The sequence below is a fragment of the Amphibalanus amphitrite genome, unplaced genomic scaffold (genome assembly GCF_019059575.1).
Source record: "Amphibalanus amphitrite isolate SeventyFive unplaced genomic scaffold, NRLGWU_Aamphi_draft 001089F_arrow, whole genome shotgun sequence".
Lineage (NCBI taxonomy): Eukaryota > Metazoa > Arthropoda > Thecostraca > Balanomorpha > Balanidae > Amphibalanus > Amphibalanus amphitrite.
The window spans coordinates 216,561-234,567 of record NW_024882583.1 but is presented as its reverse complement, the minus strand read 5'-3'; the positions used below and the strand labels follow the sequence as shown (position 1 = coordinate 234,567).

At 46.0% G+C, this 18,007-nt stretch overlaps 1 protein-coding gene across 1 annotated transcript; it reads left to right on the top strand.

Moving 5' to 3' along the window:
* Window positions 1–10,085: 10,085 nt before the first annotated feature.
* On the top strand, window positions 10,086–16,684 carry LOC122369999 (cathepsin O-like). The gene is made up of 7 exons (XM_043345212.1): window positions 10,086–10,368; window positions 12,219–12,448; window positions 13,123–13,258; window positions 13,539–13,678; window positions 14,415–14,551; window positions 14,975–15,139; window positions 15,507–16,684. The coding sequence occupies exons 1-7, from the start codon at window positions 10,186–10,188 to the stop codon at window positions 15,539–15,541; spliced, it is 1,026 nt and encodes a 341-aa protein (XP_043201147.1). The 5' UTR covers window positions 10,086–10,185; the 3' UTR covers window positions 15,542–16,684.
* Window positions 16,685–18,007: the final 1,323 nt, after the last annotated feature.

The following is an 18,007-nucleotide window of genomic DNA, read 5'->3' as shown; positions in this document are numbered from 1 at the left end:
TCCCCCTTCCCCCCAAAAACTTTGAATGCCTCTAGGGGCCAAAGTATAATATGTGGCGAAAAACAGACTTCACCATTGGAATCAGCGTCCGAAACTGTACACATGGACCAGTTTTTATGAAAATCTAAGGGGGTCCCCCTTCCCCCAAAAAAACTTTGAATGCCTCTAGGGGCCAAAGTATAATATGTGGCGAAGAACAGACTTCACCATTGGAATCAGCGTTCAAAACTGTACCCATGGACGAGTTTTTATGAAAATCTAAGGGGGTCCGAATGTGATTCTGAAAGTGAATCTGAATCTGAGGCTGTCTTGACAGACGTGACTTTTGGTCCCATTCTTTCCATGCAACGCCCGTATAGGGCTAATATTAAAATGGCAAAATCAAGAGGGCACGGTGCCCCGGTGCCCCCCCCCCCCTCCTCCGTTCCGCCGCCTATGGGTAAAAGGTACACGATTATGAATTATTGAGGCATAAAATGCCCAAAATTAGCTCAGCATTGATTTTCGTTCTTTCTAAGATGTTTTGACGCTCTTACAACCATACCTTCTATCGGACACGTGCCTGTCAACATCAGACAACCGCAACTCATATAACATAGTTATAATATATATATTTATATATATATTTATAGTTTATTTCCCATTAGGTACTGACTAGAGATGTCAATCGGATACCAACTTTTTGGTATACTGATACCAAAACGATACCGACTTGGTATTTGGTAGTACAATCCTAATGTGTTTGGCATTTTGTTGGTGTCATAGATCCTTGCTTATGTGTAAGGGGCTGTGAATTTAGTAAAAGGTTGGTATTTTTATTAGATTTCCTATAGTTGGTTTGGTTTCGGTATTTTCCTACGTATTTGGTTGGTATTTGGTTTGGTATCGGTATTTAGATTTTCTGTAACTGACATCACTTATAGTACTGACGCTAGGCGCTCTGCTGCTGCCGTCTGGCAAGAAGACGCAGTCATCCTGTGTAAGGCGATTTATGAGAGTCTAAAAATTTCTGGAATGTCACCCTCCGACGGGTTATCAAAATACGGTGCCGACATCAGAGGGTGGTCGGCGGTCGCAGTTTAGCGAACACGGCGCCATTCATCATGGTGAGTTATTTTGTGTGACAAATGCAAATCACGTCATTAAAATAAACTGTTTAACCCGCGCCCTGGTGGGGTCTGTTTATAACGCGACCTGGTGGGGGGGGGGGGGCTATTTTTATGTTTCACCGTTTACGGGTCTTCTAGGGATTGCGCTATAACACCGAGGAAAACGCATTTTGTCGAGAATCAGCGATAGGGCGTCAGGTTGCCGAGTACATATGTTACTATAAGAGGTCAGTGACAAGACAATACCAGGTCAGGTCATAGGTCAGGTCACCAAGGGTCAGCCCATGAACCCAACTTTACTAAGGTTGTGCGATGCATGTTTTATGGCCAATATTTCGTTTCTAGATCAATGGTGTTGGTTAAGACCATCAGGTACGGCTTAGGTCACTTTCTGGTGAAGGTCAGGTCAAGGTCAGCTCAAAAAAGGTCAAATTTTAAAGTTCATAGTTTTGAATAAAATGGGTATTGATTCGATGCAGCTCGTCACGGGGAGTCTAATGGTGGTCTTTGTTTTTCGCTACGGGGTCTAGAATTGCTAAAAATTGTGTTTGAAAATTTGACGTCATAAATTTTGAACAGTTTTTTCGCTATAACTTGGCCAATCAAAGAGGTATCGATCTCAAATTTGGTATGTGGATAGAAGGCGGTAAGGACTATCACATATATTCCGTTTTTTCGAAATTCAAGAAACTTTTTGGATTTTTCAGCTATTATAGCCTACCTATAGGCATTAAAAAAAACTATTTTTTAATTTATAGGGGTCAAAATCCAAAAATTTCAAAAATCCGAGATAGCAGTTTTATAGCCCTGTCCTACAGCTTTCACGTCTGTATCCTTTTTCTGTATTTGCAAAGCTATAGGCCTAACAGCTCTTCCCGCGAAACCCTTTTTTGGGTCGAAAACGGCTTAACATGACGTCACTCTGACGTCATTTCCGGCCAACCAATCATAGCCTTTGGAAAGTTGTTGGTCACAATGTGTAAAATTGATGTCCGGGAGGATACTGAAGTTTGGTGACGATCGGCGCAGTGGTTTTAACCCTATTAGTGGCAGGCTCCTGGCTACCCCTATTAGTGGCAGGGGGCTGTTTACGACCCCCCCCCCCCCCCCTTGATATCTCGAGATCTAACGGGCCTATTTTCAAAATTCAAACGGCATTCGATTTCGCTCAACGTGATCTACATTTCTAAAAAATATAAATTAAAAAAATGTCAATAGGGGGGTAGAGGAGGGTAAAAACGGGCAAATTGCAGATACATTTTAGACTGTTTATCACGGCCAGGTTTCTGAACCAATCTTAACGCAACTTTTGCCGATCGATAGAGAATGAACCAGGAATTCACATGGATCCTAAAAATATGCATTTTCAAAAATCATAGGCGGATACAGATCATTGAGATTGGGGGTACACAAAAAGTATAGTAAATAAGGTTTTTGTTGGTACTGTTTCTAAAAAGGGTGGTAATGGTCTTGTTATGTTACAATTTTCTTATGAGAGAACGACTACAATTGTATTGGTCATGCATAGGCGGTGTCAGGGCACCTATGTTGGGAGGTAAAACATAACCCCCCTTTTTGGACGCCTGGATCCGCCTATTATAGCAAAAACGTGTCAAAAGAGGATGCACAATAACTTTGTATATGTTATCACATGATACCTTCACTGAAAACACGATTTACACCCCACTGACACCTTAAGTTGGGATTACACCCACTTTACACCAGATATGCACCAGAAGTACGCCAACCTGATAGTGATGCCCATTATACACCGTTGTCAGTCCCTGTTTGCACCCATGAACCTTTTTAACACCGCTCATACACCGATCCGCTAAATATACCATCAACACACCAGGCGAACACCCTCGTTGAAACACCATCTGTACACCTAGGTGATGCCCAGATCGGGGTGTAATAAGGGAATAGATTGGGACAAGAACTTTCTGGAAACACCCTTTTTACACTATACGAACACCATCGTTGAAACACCATCTGTACACCATATGGCGATGCCCAGATCGGGGTGTAATAAGGGAATATATTGGGATAAGAACTTTCTGGAAATACTCCTTTTACACTATACGAACACCATCGTTGAAACACCATCTGTACACCTAGGGCGGCGATGCCCAGATCGGGGTGTAATAAGGGAATAGATCGGGATAAGAACTTTCTGGAAACACCCTTTTTACACTATACGAACACCATTGTTGAAACACCATCTGTACACCATATGGCGATGCCCAGATCGGGGTGTAATAAGGGAATAGATCGGGATAAGAACTTTCTGGAAACACCCCTTTTACACTCATTGAGCAAGGAAGCAACGCCATTTTGCAACGCCGTTTTTCGCGCGCTTTCTAACGGCTGCCGACATGACGTCAGCGCGGCCGACCAATGGGAAGCGGCCTAGGCCCCTGCGCGGGCCCTCGGCCGCCGTTAACGGCTCAGTTTCGCCGTGACCGCGACTCAGGACGCTCCGACGAGGGGAGCGTCCCAAGTGCTAGGTGGTGAAAAGTGAAAACCTCTATTAAGTGGGCTGTGAGTGCGGAGTGCGACGCAGGATTTCCCTCTGGCCTAGCGGGACGCACCACGGTGCCTACCCGCGGCCAGATTCTGCCCTTCCAAGGAGCGGATGGGCAACAACCGCCCAGGTACGCCCTCCACATCGCGCCAACGACTCTCAGCAGCCGACACGCCGTCGAGGAACACCAGCAGCCAGGTGGCTCGCCAGCTACAGCTCGAGCTGGATCGATCCGAAGGCGGTGCCGGGGGCACGAGGCCCACCCAGCCGGTGCTTCTGGGTGACGACCAGCTGGAACAGCTCGCCCGCCGATTGGTGACTCTTTAACAGCCGCCCCGGCCGGGCCGCGCTGCCCAGCCATCGCAACCAGACTCGACACCTCGGCCGGGTTCGGCTTCTCAGCGCCCCATGGACGGCCCACCTCCGCTGGTGCTCCCGCCGCCCGAGTTCAACCAGCAGTGGCGGAACTACCTCTCTCAACAGAGGCTTATCAACGAGAACTATCAAACAAGGGACCGCCAAGAAATCAGAGTGCTACTCCTAGCCACTGAGCGGCCCCCGGCCGACATCCAAGACCAGCAGTTCCTTCAAGATAGACTGAAACTGTTCGTCATAGTCGGCCACCGCGGCTGGGCGGCCGCGCTAAGTTTCGTATGCGCTAAGTTTCGTTATGCGTTTCGTTTTAAGTTTCGTTGTAATAAATGTTGCACCAGCTGGCTGACTTTGGTGACGGGTCTGCGAATGAAAAAGGTGGGGAGCGGTGGTGTTGGGGAGCGGTGCATGGATGGTGCTAGCCGGGTGTACCGTGGGTGCTAGGGGAGTGTAGAACAGGAGTAAAATGGGTGCAAAGAGGGTGTAGAACAGGAGTAGAATGGGTGCAAAGAGGGTGTAGAACAGGAGTAAAATGGGTGCAAAGGGGGTGTAGAACAGGAGAAATATGGGTGCAAAAAGGATGTACAACAGGAGTAAAATAGGTGCAAAGGGAGTGTAGAACAGGAGTAAAATGGGTGCAAAGTGGTGTAGCACAAGAGTAAAAAGAGTGCACATAAGGTGCAAAGGTGGCATAAAGCTGGTTCAGGGGGTGTAAACCCGGTGCAAGTGGGTATGATACGGGTGTCATATAGGTTTACTGGTGGTGTTAAAAGGGTGCAAGAGGGGTGTATGAACGGTGTTCGACAGGTGTACAGGGTGTATGTTTGGTGTTTCGATAGGGTTAAGATGGTGTTCTTCTGGTCTAAGTAGGGCGTAAAGTGGGTATCGTTTTAGACCACACCCCATTTACACCAAAAAAGGAATCATTTGAGTTTTGAGTGTTTCATTCACTGTTCGTAAAACTGGTGCATACAGTTATAATACATCAGCATCGTGATCTTCGCCCAAATAACTCGCTTCACGAAAAGGACCCCCCAATTCCCAGTGCTCTGGAGCCGCCCCTGGTAAAGTTATGAACTTGAAATTTTCAGGGAATATGCCCAATTTAGTTTTAGGAAAAGTCAGAAAATTTCAGCATCGTAGCTTCAGCGGTTTCGGAGATATTCCCGAAAAACCTGAGGGGTGGATGAAAACAACCCCCCCTGCCACTAAAGGGTTAAAGATATATCGAAAAGTCGGGAGGGGGGCAAAAAAATAGCCCCCCCCCACCAGGGCGCGGGTTAAAACATGCACGGAACGAAAGGCTTTTTCCACGGGATATGTTGGTAATTTCTAGAGCATGTAAGCAAAATATCTACCTATATACATCATAGGCCTACCACATTTGTGGTATTACAACTTACAAGCGAAAATCCTTGTTGTTGGTTTTTGTCGTTTAATGCAATTATTTAACGAGCTAAAGTAATTCATTTGTTTTCGTTTATAAAGTTGTGGCTCATTTAGTGACCTGAAGCCTAAGCAAAGATCCCAATTAGGTACCTATCCGTTAACGATTGCATTGCCCGATAACCTGACCGGTCACAAATAAAGATATTCCATCCATTCCCAGAGAGGTGCAGTGACCTATGTACACCGTTGACTGACCCGCCTCCAAAAGATGAACGGAAGAGGGAGCGACGCAGATCATTTCTCTTGTACAGCCCACCGCTAAAGTAATGTGTGGTTTTACCAATCTCAACGGATGGCTTTGACCGACGATTTTTAAATGCGGACTGATTGAAAAGAAGACGTCAATAGATAAAGTTGTAGCTGCAAGGGTGAAGATACATGTAAGCTACATTTAACATATACGGCCTTGCATTTAAAGTCTCGTTGCAGTCTGGCTGATCGTTCCTAGGCTTCAGAAGCAGAATATACCCATGACTGAAACCACACATTACTTCTGCTATGGACTGTACATATCGCAAATGGCCACCGTTCGGTGGCTTCCGTCGAAAACCCTCCTTACAGACTGGCCACCAATTATTGAAAGACCACTTCTATAACATTAACCCTATTAGTGGCAGGGGGGTTGTTTTCATCCACCCCTCAGGTTTTTTGGGAATATCTCCGAAACCGCTGAAGCTACGATGCTGAAATTTTCTGACTTTTCCTAAAACTAAATTGGGCACATTCCCTGAAAATTTCAAGTTCATAACTTTACCAGGGGCGGCTCCAGAGCACTGGGAATTGAGGGGTCCTATTCGTGAAGCGAGTCATTTGGGCGAAGATCACAATGCTGCACCAGTTTTACGAACAGTGAATGAAAGGTATCATGTGATAACATATACAAAGTTATTGTGCATCCTCTTTTGACACGTTTTTGCTATAATAGGCGGATCCAGGCGTCCAAAAAGGGGGGTTATTTTTTACCTCCCAACATAGGTGCCCTGACACCGCCTATGCATGACCAATACAATTTTAGTCGTTCTCTCATAAGAAAATTGTAACATAACAAGACCATTGCCACCCTTTTTAGAAACAGTACCAACAAAAACCTTATTTACTATACTTTTTGTGTACCCCCAATCTCAATGATCTGTATCCGCCTATGATTTTTGAAAATGCATATTTTTAGGATTCATGTGAATTCCTGGTTCATTCTCTATCGATCGGCAAAAGTTGCGTTAAGATTGGTTCAGAAACCTGGCCATGATAAACAGTCTAAAATGTATCTGCACTTTGCCCGTTTTTACCCCCCTCTACCCCCCTATTGACATTTTTTTATTTTTTTTTTAGAAATGTAGATCTCGTTGAGCGAAATCGAATGCCGTTTGAATTTTGAAAATCGGCCCGTTAGATCTCGAGATATCAAGGGGAGGGGTCGTAAACAGCCCCCCCCCCCCTGCCACTAATAGGGGTAGCCAGGAGCCTGCCACTAATAGGGTTAAACGATAACATTGAAAGCCTCGATGTCTTGACATAGCCCTATGTAAATGCGTCCATGCCTTGGCGCATTTTGTGTGGGCGCAATTCGGAATGTGTCATATGGCGGCAAGATACCTACTGATAATGCTGCACATTGCACAATAGGCATGCACCATCTTGTTTTTTGGCTCTCCATACCCGGCACATATACCATAATACGACTAAAATCACTTTTTAACCACCTTTCCTCACGAACAACAGTAACAGTTCAATAAGCAAGCAGGCTCAGGTGATAAAAAGAGACTACATTTTACAAAACCACTCCAAGTAAATGGCTTACATGGTGCTCTGAGATTCCGCGCCGGGCTGGGGGGTGTCTGAACACCCCCTTCTAACTCGGCTCCTGGGCCACGTAGCGACACACGGTAAGCGGCAGTCGAAAGAACGTTCAAAATAAGGACGAAAACACTTCAGTCATTTTTTGGGTCAGGTCAAAGGTCAGGTCACCAGAGGTCACCAAAGGTAGAATGTTGACTATTTCAACATTTTGGAAACTGCTGACGGCTATCTCGGGAACTGATAGAGCTACAGTGCCGCAGAAAAGCGCATTCGATAGCCCTTTTACAGACCTTTCTGACTAATGTCTTCAGATTTGACCTCAGGTCAACGGTTTAGCCTCCAGAGGGTAAAAACTTCAAAAATAGCCGTTTTTAACGAAAAGTGTTTCTTTCGGCAATAACTTTTGACTCAAAAGAGCCATGAGATTACTTTTGCCAGCATCGTGTTCCTCTCGTCGAGACGCGTCGAATGAACTATAATTTGACCTTGAAAGGTCAACTTAAAAATTTGACCTCAGGCCAAGGTCATGACCTGACCGGAAAGGTCATGCTGCATATCAGTCGATCGGCAACGTCGAGCCGAACACATCTAAGGCGTTTTTAGCGCTCTAGCACGCCTCTATCAGAAGTTATTAGCGAAAAACTGTTAGATTCTGTTCGTGACCTGAGATGACCTCGGGGACATAACGAAGGGTCACAGTTGCCATTTTCCGGTTCAGTGTGTCAAGTTTGCCTACATCTCGATGTTTGAGAGTGTCTAGAATAGCGTTCGTGCAAAACACTAAACAGGCGCTTTTCAATTTTCTCCCATTGACTTATAATGGAGAGGCCGCAAAATTGACCTGACCTTAGGACACCGACATCAAAATTTCGAGATTAACATTTTATAGATAATGTCACTTGGCGTCACCTGGTGCCCTGACCTAAGGTGACCTGGCCCTAGGTCTGAAATTTTTACAACATGTGCGGAAAAGATGCACGAACAGGTGTGCCGACTGCGCTCCGCGCCGCCGTTTTTGAGATATCTGCGAAAAACCGCCGGGGGTGTTCAAACACCTCCCCCCCCCCCCGGCCCAGCGCGGGTTAAGCTGGTGGTGGTAGATCGAAAAATATTGTTTTGCTGATTGTAATTAATAAATTGTTTTCTAGACACCAATTGACCCATTGGGTTCACAGAAAATGACGTGGGCGCAATTATGAGACCGGGCGCAGATTGGGCACTCTCCCCTACTTTAAAAATTTCATGACGACCCAACCAAATGACCTTCGACCCGTTTACTGTTTTCCGAGGCCATGGCAGGCCCTGGGCAGGCCGAAACCAAGATTCTTTCAGGCCGAAACAGCGATTCGGCGTTGTCAGCGCACATTACCCGTGTGTTTCCAGTCTTGTGGCTACACCACAGTTAAACCTAGGGGCGCTTCAACACATGAAATGATGTTTGTTCCATGTACCTAATTTTTGGTGGATGTCAAGATCAACGGCAAGCAACGGAACCAGCGTGTCTAGATCAATCGGTTTGTATAATTTGGTGACGTTTGAACTCTACGCTGAAAACGAATACGAATACGCTAGCTTGAAGGACATAGGTCAAGTGAAGTTCAGGTGAATTTCGTGAGTCAGGCCCAAATATGTCAACAATTTTGTAAAATTCCTCAGTTATATTTGGGTAGGGTCTGTTGTATAGCCAATTTAATTCAACTAGCCGTAGCCACAAGGTAACATTTACCATTTAGCTATATGGTATCCAGCATGCAATAATTTGTATGCGCTGACCATTCTCTATTGACTGCAATATCAGAAGAACAGTTTGATTTCTTACGGGTTTTTTTTTCAAAGTTAATATGAAAATTTGCAGTGACAACTTGAATTAATTTGTTTCATACAACATCTAATGAAATTTACAAACGAAATATGACAGCACAATGCTGAGGCCTCTTGCACCAAAATACCTAGCTAGGTAGAATCGGCAAAATACCTACCTAGTAAAACTACCTACGACGGTAACTTCTCTTGCACCATCCTACCTACCTACCTGGGTAAATTTGACAGCTCGCGTTTTTAGGATTTGTTTTGATTGGCTGTTTGGCGACGAATTATTTGTGGGCGCAAACAAATAGTAACTAAAGAAAACAATTAAATGGATATTGTTTTTATTAATATACATTTTGGTATAATGAAATCATTTTTCATTTACGTAAATACCGATAGAAGTTATTTTGACATTAAACTACTTGAACAAATAAGCTTCGTTTCCATGGCAACGAGTGAGTCTTCAACCTGGCTGTTCTGCTACGGAGGTTTATCGCCTTGGTACGGAGAAGCACCTCTGTGAAGCCATGGAGCATTAGGTCAATTATATTATTATTCACTCATAAAACATTGATTTATCTTTGTCTAAACATTTTGTAATGCCTAATTTACATAAAAGTACCCGTGGATTATCATGTATTGTGCCTATTGTTACTAATTGAATCATTTTACCTAAGGTTTTGCTAGTTATTTTGGAAGCCCGCGTTTACCGTCAAACCGTCAAAAATTCCTCCGCGAGTACTTCTTTCCGGCCTTCGGTGCAAGAGGAGAACAGCCGGTCGGATTTTAACAATTGGTAAGTTCTTAGCCGCTCGGTAGAATTTCTAGGTAAATTTTCACGGTAGCGTTTTTTGGTAGGTAGTTTGGTGCAAGAGAATCTAGGTAAAATCTGAATTTACCTAGGTAGGTAGTTTGGTGCAAGAGGCCTCTGTTTACATACACTCTTGTTACCAGGCAATATGCTGATGCTGTGCGTCATACATACTTTTGAACACAGCTCTCGTCTACTTTTCATCGTTCTCGTCGCTCTCTGCATTTTTCTCGTGTGGAGGCGGCCGTCGCATTTCAATTTGTTGAAATAGTTCATTCATTTTAAATATATTTAGTATTCAGTAATAGGAAGTAATGGACAACCGCTACATTGACTACTTTTTGATCTTGGTGTCCTGCTTTTTGCTTTTCTTTTACATCCCAATGGAATTTGGCAGCAAAAATCACGAAGGAAAGTTTCTAAGTTATATTGAAAAGTATAATAAATCCTATGAAAAAGGGAGTGATCTTTACACCAAGAAGCTGGCTGTATTTAAAGTGAGTAATACGAATAAAGTAGCATGGTTGCATTTGAATCCTGCAGCTGATTTCATCAGGGCTAAGTAGTGCCAAGGCACCTTAATGGCCCAACCCCAGTCAGTTGTAATTTGCATGATTAAAAAATGAACAGGACCTGGAGGGCTGTTTTTTAAGTTAAGATGATTATAATTCCCTTTGCAATTAAGTTGATGAAATTTTGGTATCAGTAGAGCAGACATCACAAAGGTTTTCCATCCAAGAGGCGCTATACCCAGAGGTGCTTCTTTCTAACAAAACTTAAACCAACCCTACCTAACTTTACCTAACCTAACCTACAACCTACAAACCTACAACCTAAAAACATTCAAACATACCCTACAACCTACAAACCTCCCAGTCTGCAAAATGTGGCAGGGAGCTCGACGAGATTTTCCAAATCAGAATGCTGAGACCCGGGGCAGGTCAATTGCTGCCCCTAATAATGAGAATGATCTAACGTTATATTGATGTGGGAGGTGGTGTGAAGCTGAGCATAGCATTTCTGTCCCAATTTTTTAACTTCTGCCCCAGGTTTTCCAGTTTCTGCCCCTGCATTCCTCAAACCTGCCCCGATATCTGCCCCGATCCATGATATCTGCCCCGACGAGATCTCGTCAAAACCTGCCACGTTTTGCAGACTGGCAAACCTCTAGCGCCTCTCCTTGGTTGGAAAACCTTAGTGACTAGTGTGAGGTAGGTACCTGTGCTCTACTTATGCCGAAATTGTTGCTTTGATGACTGTTAATTTGTCAGTTTTAAATCAAATTAGTAAAGCTGGTCTGAGCTAGTGAATCCTTTCCCCCATTTAATTTTGATGCATTGATACAAAATATCAATGGCTGAATATTCATAACAACCTGTAACATACCTAACTCTAGAGTAGGATGATCAGTATTTGAAATTTAGAATGAAACCTCTGGCTTCAAAAAGCCTTGTAAGCTGGTTTAAGCTACACTGATATTAGTTGTCGAACTTTCGTCCCCGTCTTGAGTTGAGATGTTAGTTGAGATAAGTGATACTAACACCTCGTCTCAAGCACCCTGAAGAATAATGGTGTAAGCTTGTATTATCAGTATGTTTCCAATTATTTTAATGCTTTGCATAAATTGTGATAGCTATAACATTCAATTTTTAAGTGTTTGTAATTATTATAACTCCTGATTCAATGTAAATTAACTTAGGTCTCAGCTTAGATCATTTTGTCTAGCTAACTATGCCCAATGATTTGCTAGTTAGTGGAGCTATGCTTCAGGAATAGAATAAGTATCTAGAATTTGCTTGTTACCTGTTGCATACCAATATATTCCAACTTTAGGCCTGTGGTTGAAAATTGGCTTGTGATCATTGTAAACATGTAGACCGTACTTCATGCCAACTAGATGTATGATTGCAGTTCCAGCCATTTGAATGCCTATTTGTTTGTGCCAGGGCAGGCCTGCTTAAGTTGTGTCCCACTCCTAACTACAGGTCAGCAGAATCTGGTACAGTGTGGCTTTAGCAGCTTAAGCACTAGAAACACATTGGCAAATTATATACGCCATTTGTCAGAAGGAATGAAGGTGAAGGTAAAATTTTATTTTAAAAATGTTTTTGCGATAAGTATGAGTTAAAGAAAATAATTTCTTGATAAATTCTTGACTTAAACTTATTTGCAGAAAAATAGCATAACAATTTTCTTCTGCACTGTACAGCCCATCTTATATTATCTTTCATCTCATTCCATGATATTTTAGTGATACTGTAATGTCCTGCTGTTTAGTGTCATTCTGCTGTCCACAATCTGCGCTCCGGTGATATTGTTGTGACGTCCGTCGTCTGACTGCCCCCAGGAGTCGCTGGACCGAGCCGAGCGGTTGAACGCGGCCGGCGCCGCAGACGCCGAGTACGGCGTCAGCCCGTTCTCGGACCTCACGCCGGAGGAGTTCCGCCGAAAACACCTGTCGGGCCGCTTTCTGGGCGGCTCGCGCGCCGGCCGACGGCCGCTGCTGGCGGCCGCTGCCCGGCCGCGCCGCCCTGGGCCGCTGCGTCTGCCGGCAGGCCTGCCCGCCCGCGTGGACTGGTCAGTGATGGGTGCGGCTCCCGCGGCCTCCGCGACCATGGAAAATGGCCGGACAGAGAGACGGCGGTCGGTGGACGGATGTTTATATATTGGACATATGTCTGTTTATTTTTACGTGCGGGAGGTCGGCTGGGCCTGCGTGGGCATGCTGCGGCGCATTCGTTGGATTTATCAGATTGATGAACGGATGGCCAGTAAATTCAACGGTAACAAACGGTGTGCCATACGGCTCTCGTCACTTGCCATGTTTGAGCTTAATTTGCTATTTTAGGATTTTTTAACGCATGCACTGTTAATCAATTTGTTTATCGATTAGTGTAGTTTTGTATAACCACTATTGACCTTCCCCAGCATTTTGGTACTTTTTTCTGAACTATCGTATTGCTGGGTTAAAACCAGCTCCATCGAACGGAACTGTATGTTTGCCGTTTCCGTCACAAAGACGGAGGAAAACTTAGCTTGTTCCATTTTTCTACACACTGCTGCATACATTTTTCCCATGTACTTATTAGAGTAGTAAGCCTACGGTATGTATCATATGTATGTTGTAATTTGGAGGTTGTGTCGAGTCACGTTTCGAGTCCTGACGGTCTTGTTTCTATGCCCAGTCGCGATGTTGTGTCTCAGTAGGTGACACTATTGACTGTATGATTGACCTTCATAATCTGCGGCAGGCGAGAGCGCGGTGTGGTGACCTCGGTGAGAAATCAGGCCGACTGCGGCGCCTGCTGGGCCTTCAGCACCGTGGAGGTGCTCGAGTCAATGAACGCGCTGCGCACCGGCAACCTGACCCGGCTCAGCGTCCAGCAGGCGAGTCCAGCACGAGAGAATTTCGATCCGAGCTTCCATGGCATACTCCTGTTGCTAGCATGTCAATTGGTGAATGATATTACTCATCATTGCGCATATGACTGAACACACTGTAAATGACACAGCGTACCTATTTGTATATTTACTGTTTGCTTTTAATGCTCGGGCACTTATTTCATTTATTTCGTATCTTGTTCATCTTGCCCCAATTTGCAATTAGCCCCTGAGACGGTCTCGCTGATGGCTCCGCTGACGTCAGCTCGCCTTTCCTCCTCGCCAGCTGATCGACTGTTCGACCAACAACCTGGGCTGCACGGGCGGCGACGTGTGCTGGGCGCTCGAGTGGATGGCGGAAAACGGCGTGGTGCCCGACAAACAGTACCCGCTGAAACTGAAGGACCAGGCCTGCGTACTGAGGAGGTGAGCCGGTCACTGGGCGCGGGTCACTTGCCCCAGGCTTCTACGAATGAACTGGTAGCTCTTGGATCAATAGCTGGACTATTTTCCATGCATTTTTCGTGTGTTTTATAATGTTATGTTTGGCGGTTTGAGTTACGTTTTGGGTGTTTGTTTGTTTGTTTTGTTGGGTTAGGCCCTTTCGGTCCAATGGGACCATTTCAGAGCCGGGAGGATGATAGGATATAGGGGGAGACATTGGTCTAGGCAGGCACCCTAGTGAGTCGCCGGGGCTGAGCCCGTCCAGAGGACAGGCCACCCAGCCCCAAGGCACTCACTGCACCCGGCTACGGGGTGCGCTCCCTCGGGAGCAGCGGTGCCGCTCCAAGGGAGCAGCCCGCATGAGATAAAGTTGCCTGTCCAGCCCGGAAGGGGTTTGCGGCGTGGAGGAGAAGGATTTCTGTATCCTTAGGATAGAAGCACGGATCGGTGTTTTGGGTGTTTGGTTAATTCAGTTTAACTGGGAATCGGGCTTCAGTATGCTTTGGACACCACTTTGACTCGTATCAGTAGGCTGCATGTGTTACGAGGGCAGCGCTTTTCAAGGAGCGCTGTGGCCCGAACGTTTGGACTTTGAATTGTGAAAAACGCCCGCCCGGCGCCGCAAAACGCAAACACCGCCAAAGGCGCAAAACGCACGCCCCAAACGCCAACGCAAACGTCGCGCCTGAGCTGCTGACGTCGGTGTGCGTTTCGGCAGCACGGCGGGCGGTGTGCGTCTCAAGTCGTACCGGTGCGCGGCCATGGTGGGCGACGAGGAGGGCATCCTGCGCCTGCTCGCCACCCAGGGACCGGTGGCCGTCGGAGCCGACGCTACCAGCTGGCAGGACTACGTCGGTAGGTACCGGGTGGGGTGCCACCAGGACTACGTTGGTAGGTACCGGGTGGGGTGCCACCGGGACTACGTTGGTAGTTACCGGGTGGGACGCCACCGGGACTACGTCGGTAGGTACTGGGTTGGATGCCACCGGGACTACGTCGGTAGGCACCGGGTGGCACGCTACCAGCTGGCAGGACTACGTCGGTACTGGTAGGTACCGGATGGGGTGCCACTACTTAGTTGACCGACTACTTCAGTTTTGGCTGAAGGGGTTCTCAAGTATCTGGAAAATTGTGCCCGGAGATGGCATTTTTCATCTCTATATAAGCATCAAGCAGCATATAATGTATTTCTTTCGTACTCTCGCTGCTATCAGATGGCATGCACCTAGGCCTTTGCCAGTCTACTGTCACTGTGTCACTCCGTCTATATCCGTTCAGGTGGGATCATTCGGTTCAACTGCGAGCGCGAGCTGAACCACGCCGTGCAGATTGTCGGCTACGACATGACGGGCGCGGTGCCGTACTACATCGTCCGCAACTCATGGGGCACAGAGTTCGGCCTGGACGGCTATCTGCACGTGGCTGTCGGCAGCGACCTCTGCGGTAAGTGCCGCTGGGCGACACCTCAGTGGCCGCTGTCTGTCGGCACGCACTGGACTAAGGTAGTGGGTCAAAGGTATAACTAGCGTCTCGTGTGAAATGTTAGAAAGGGGCTGGCCTGGATTATTATTTGGATTTTTTTTATATAAAATCTAACGATTTTATTTTTAAGTTTTCTACATATGTCTCCTAAGGACAATTTAAAGGGATTTAAGTAGTCGTCTGTTTCACTATTCTTAGTCAAATGCTTCTCTGCGGCATCGTTGCTGCTCCCAGTGGCCGCCGTCGGTCGGGCCACGGTATCGGGCCACCCTCTCTCCCTGACCTACCCAGAGGGACATGGCCAGTGACCGGCCCGTGCCGCGCCCAGGTCTGTCGGAGGAGGTGGGTTCGATCCTGGTCTGACGCCCGCGCCGTCAGACAGACTGCCTCAGCGCGCGCCGCGCCGGATGGATGAAGCCGACGCTGTACTGCAGGGCTACCGGCGCGGTGCAGCTCCTGCCACAGCGCAGTAGCGTCAGCTGAAGAGGAAGCGGCAGCCTAGGGTGATATGTAGTCTTCCAGTTGCTGTGGCGGAGCGGGATTTTATCGGGAGGAGGGCGACATTACTTGCTGCAGTTGCAATACTAATTATCATCACAGCTGATATTGTGCCAATTATAGGGCAGATTACCTAGCCTCATTCTTACAGAACTAAATAGGGTGTTTATTATGGTTGTGTATGCATTCCCTCTGTTAAAACTTTCAATGGCATTGTTTTTCGCTAGCAGTTATTTTAGGGACAAATACTGAGGTCTTTGGGCTTTCATGGTATTCCCAGTTGAGAACTGTACTCAGTGCTGTCACATTTTCTGTGTACTTATACTTATCACAACTCATCAGCAATAACAGGTACCTAATACTGATGACAGGGTCTGGGCATGTACACCTAGCGTGCAATTGAGCTACCTAGCCATTCAGAACATAGTGGTGCATAATGTAAGCCATTTGCAACTATTGTATGTTTGTAATGTGTTGAGTGGGGCATGATCAGTCTTCACTTCATCTGCGGTAATCCTTTTTGTATACACAGTCGTAGCTACCTGGTATCTGCAGCAATACTTAATCATGGGTACTGTGTCAATTATCGTCATTATGGAAGCAGTGCGATAGACGTGCAATCCTTACCGTTAACTAAGCAGTGTGTTTTGTGGCAGGGTACAAAAGCGTACACCGATTTTCACATCTACTCACCGCAACTTCCTTAAGAATTGTGAAGCCATATGCTCGTAATACTTCATGTATGTAGGTACTCTTATATGAAAGAAGCAATAATATGCTATACTTCAATTATGTCACCGATTCATTCGTTACGGGAGTTTACAGTTGTATGGCACTTAAACGGTTTGAATAACTACCGAGTTATTGAGAATGTGATCAGGTAAAGCGCTTGGCCAGAAAACGGTATGATTTGGTTGTTTTGTGTTTGGCATACAATGCACATTAGAAGGTGCGTTACGTATTTGGCGGCATGGATTTGGAACATCATTGTTTTTTAGCGTGCGCTGTTTAGCAGCAAGTCTTTTGTTACGGATAATTTCTCACTTCTCAGCTATATCCGGTGACTTAGTTGCGCTTTCCTTCACGGTGGATGATTGACAATGTAGTGCCTTTGTCATGAAAATCAAATGCTCATTTCCTCTTCTAAAACCGCCAGTCAGGACACGAACCATCGATTTATTGAACGCATGTACATACTTTCATCGACATTGTATCATTTCGCTGTTGTTTAGGGTGCCATGGTTATCGCGTCTCATACCGTGTAGCTGGTCGCTCTTGTGTGGCTGTCTCTCTGTGCCTGCCCGGCTATTGTATGCGGCCCGTCAATAGTTGAGGCTGTGAACGCTATTTGGGACCAATGCGAGCTCGCGATATAACACTACCGTAACTAGGGAGGAATCCTTATTAATAACATCGGTAGTCAAAGGACGCGGGTCCACCGGCATGGCGATCGTATCGGGGGTGATTGACATGCCGTATAAAGGCAAAACCCATTATGTTTGGGTGACCTCTGACCTGAGGTAATGGCTTCTGACCCAACATAGTGGTTTTTGCCTTTGCACGGCAATTTGCTTGTCGAGTTCTATTCGCGAGTGGTGCGTTCTGGGGCTGTATGTTGTATTTCATATGAACTCGTGGGCGGGCCATGACTGGTAGCTGTCAAATGTAATGCGATGTTAGGACTTAGGTGACATTCACATAGTTATAGGGTTGAGGACGGTCTTCCTTTTTATACTGGTATGTTACGCGTTCCTAATTTTGGTGGGATACGTCGTGTGTTGTCTTCTATCGGGAACGGGGTTTACCAATAAACCTCTCTTTTGTCAGCAACTTTGTGATGCTCGTGCCTTCCCATAACCTTGTCTCATACGTATCGTGTATCGCAATACATATCAGCAATCCCTTCGCCATGCTCTTTGTGCGTACTTAGCCTAGTTGATTGGATGTGCTCAGAATTATTTCGTGGTACGTCTGGCTTGGTATCACCGCTCAGTGCTACTCCTTGCATTTGCGATTTTTACAGGGATAGAATAAAGTACAAACTGGGCCATACTTACATATACATTGTATATCATTATCAGGACGGCTAGGCTGAGGTTACCGACTTGGCTCCTCTCCCGATCTGATGATATGATAGCAACATTTGAAAGTTGGTGGCCCCAAGGTTCGTTTACGTCTTGGTGGCCCCAGCCGGGACTGAAGTTTAGAGAAAACCGCCAAAAGTGGAGGGGTCACCACGATTTTCGGGGGAGGGGTCATTCCCAATTCCATGCACTGCCATATATTTAATTTTTGAAATGGGATATGTTTCGCCTTCGGAGATGGGCGGGA

What these genes read in the sequence shown, in the direction of transcription:
- LOC122369999 (XM_043345212.1), top strand. Translation starts at nt 10,186, where the DNA reads ATGGACAACCGCTACATTGACTACTTTTTGATCTTGGTGTCCTGCTTT. An exon ending in CTGCCCGCCCGCGTGGACTG is followed by an intron (nt 12,449 to 13,122) that starts GTCAGTGATGGG and finishes AATCTGCGGCAG; the next exon opens with GCGAGAGCGCGGTGTGGTGA. An exon ending in TGTCGGCAGCGACCTCTGCG is followed by an intron (nt 15,140 to 15,506) that starts GTAAGTGCCGCT and finishes TGCCGCGCCCAG; the next exon opens with GTCTGTCGGAGGAGGTGGGT.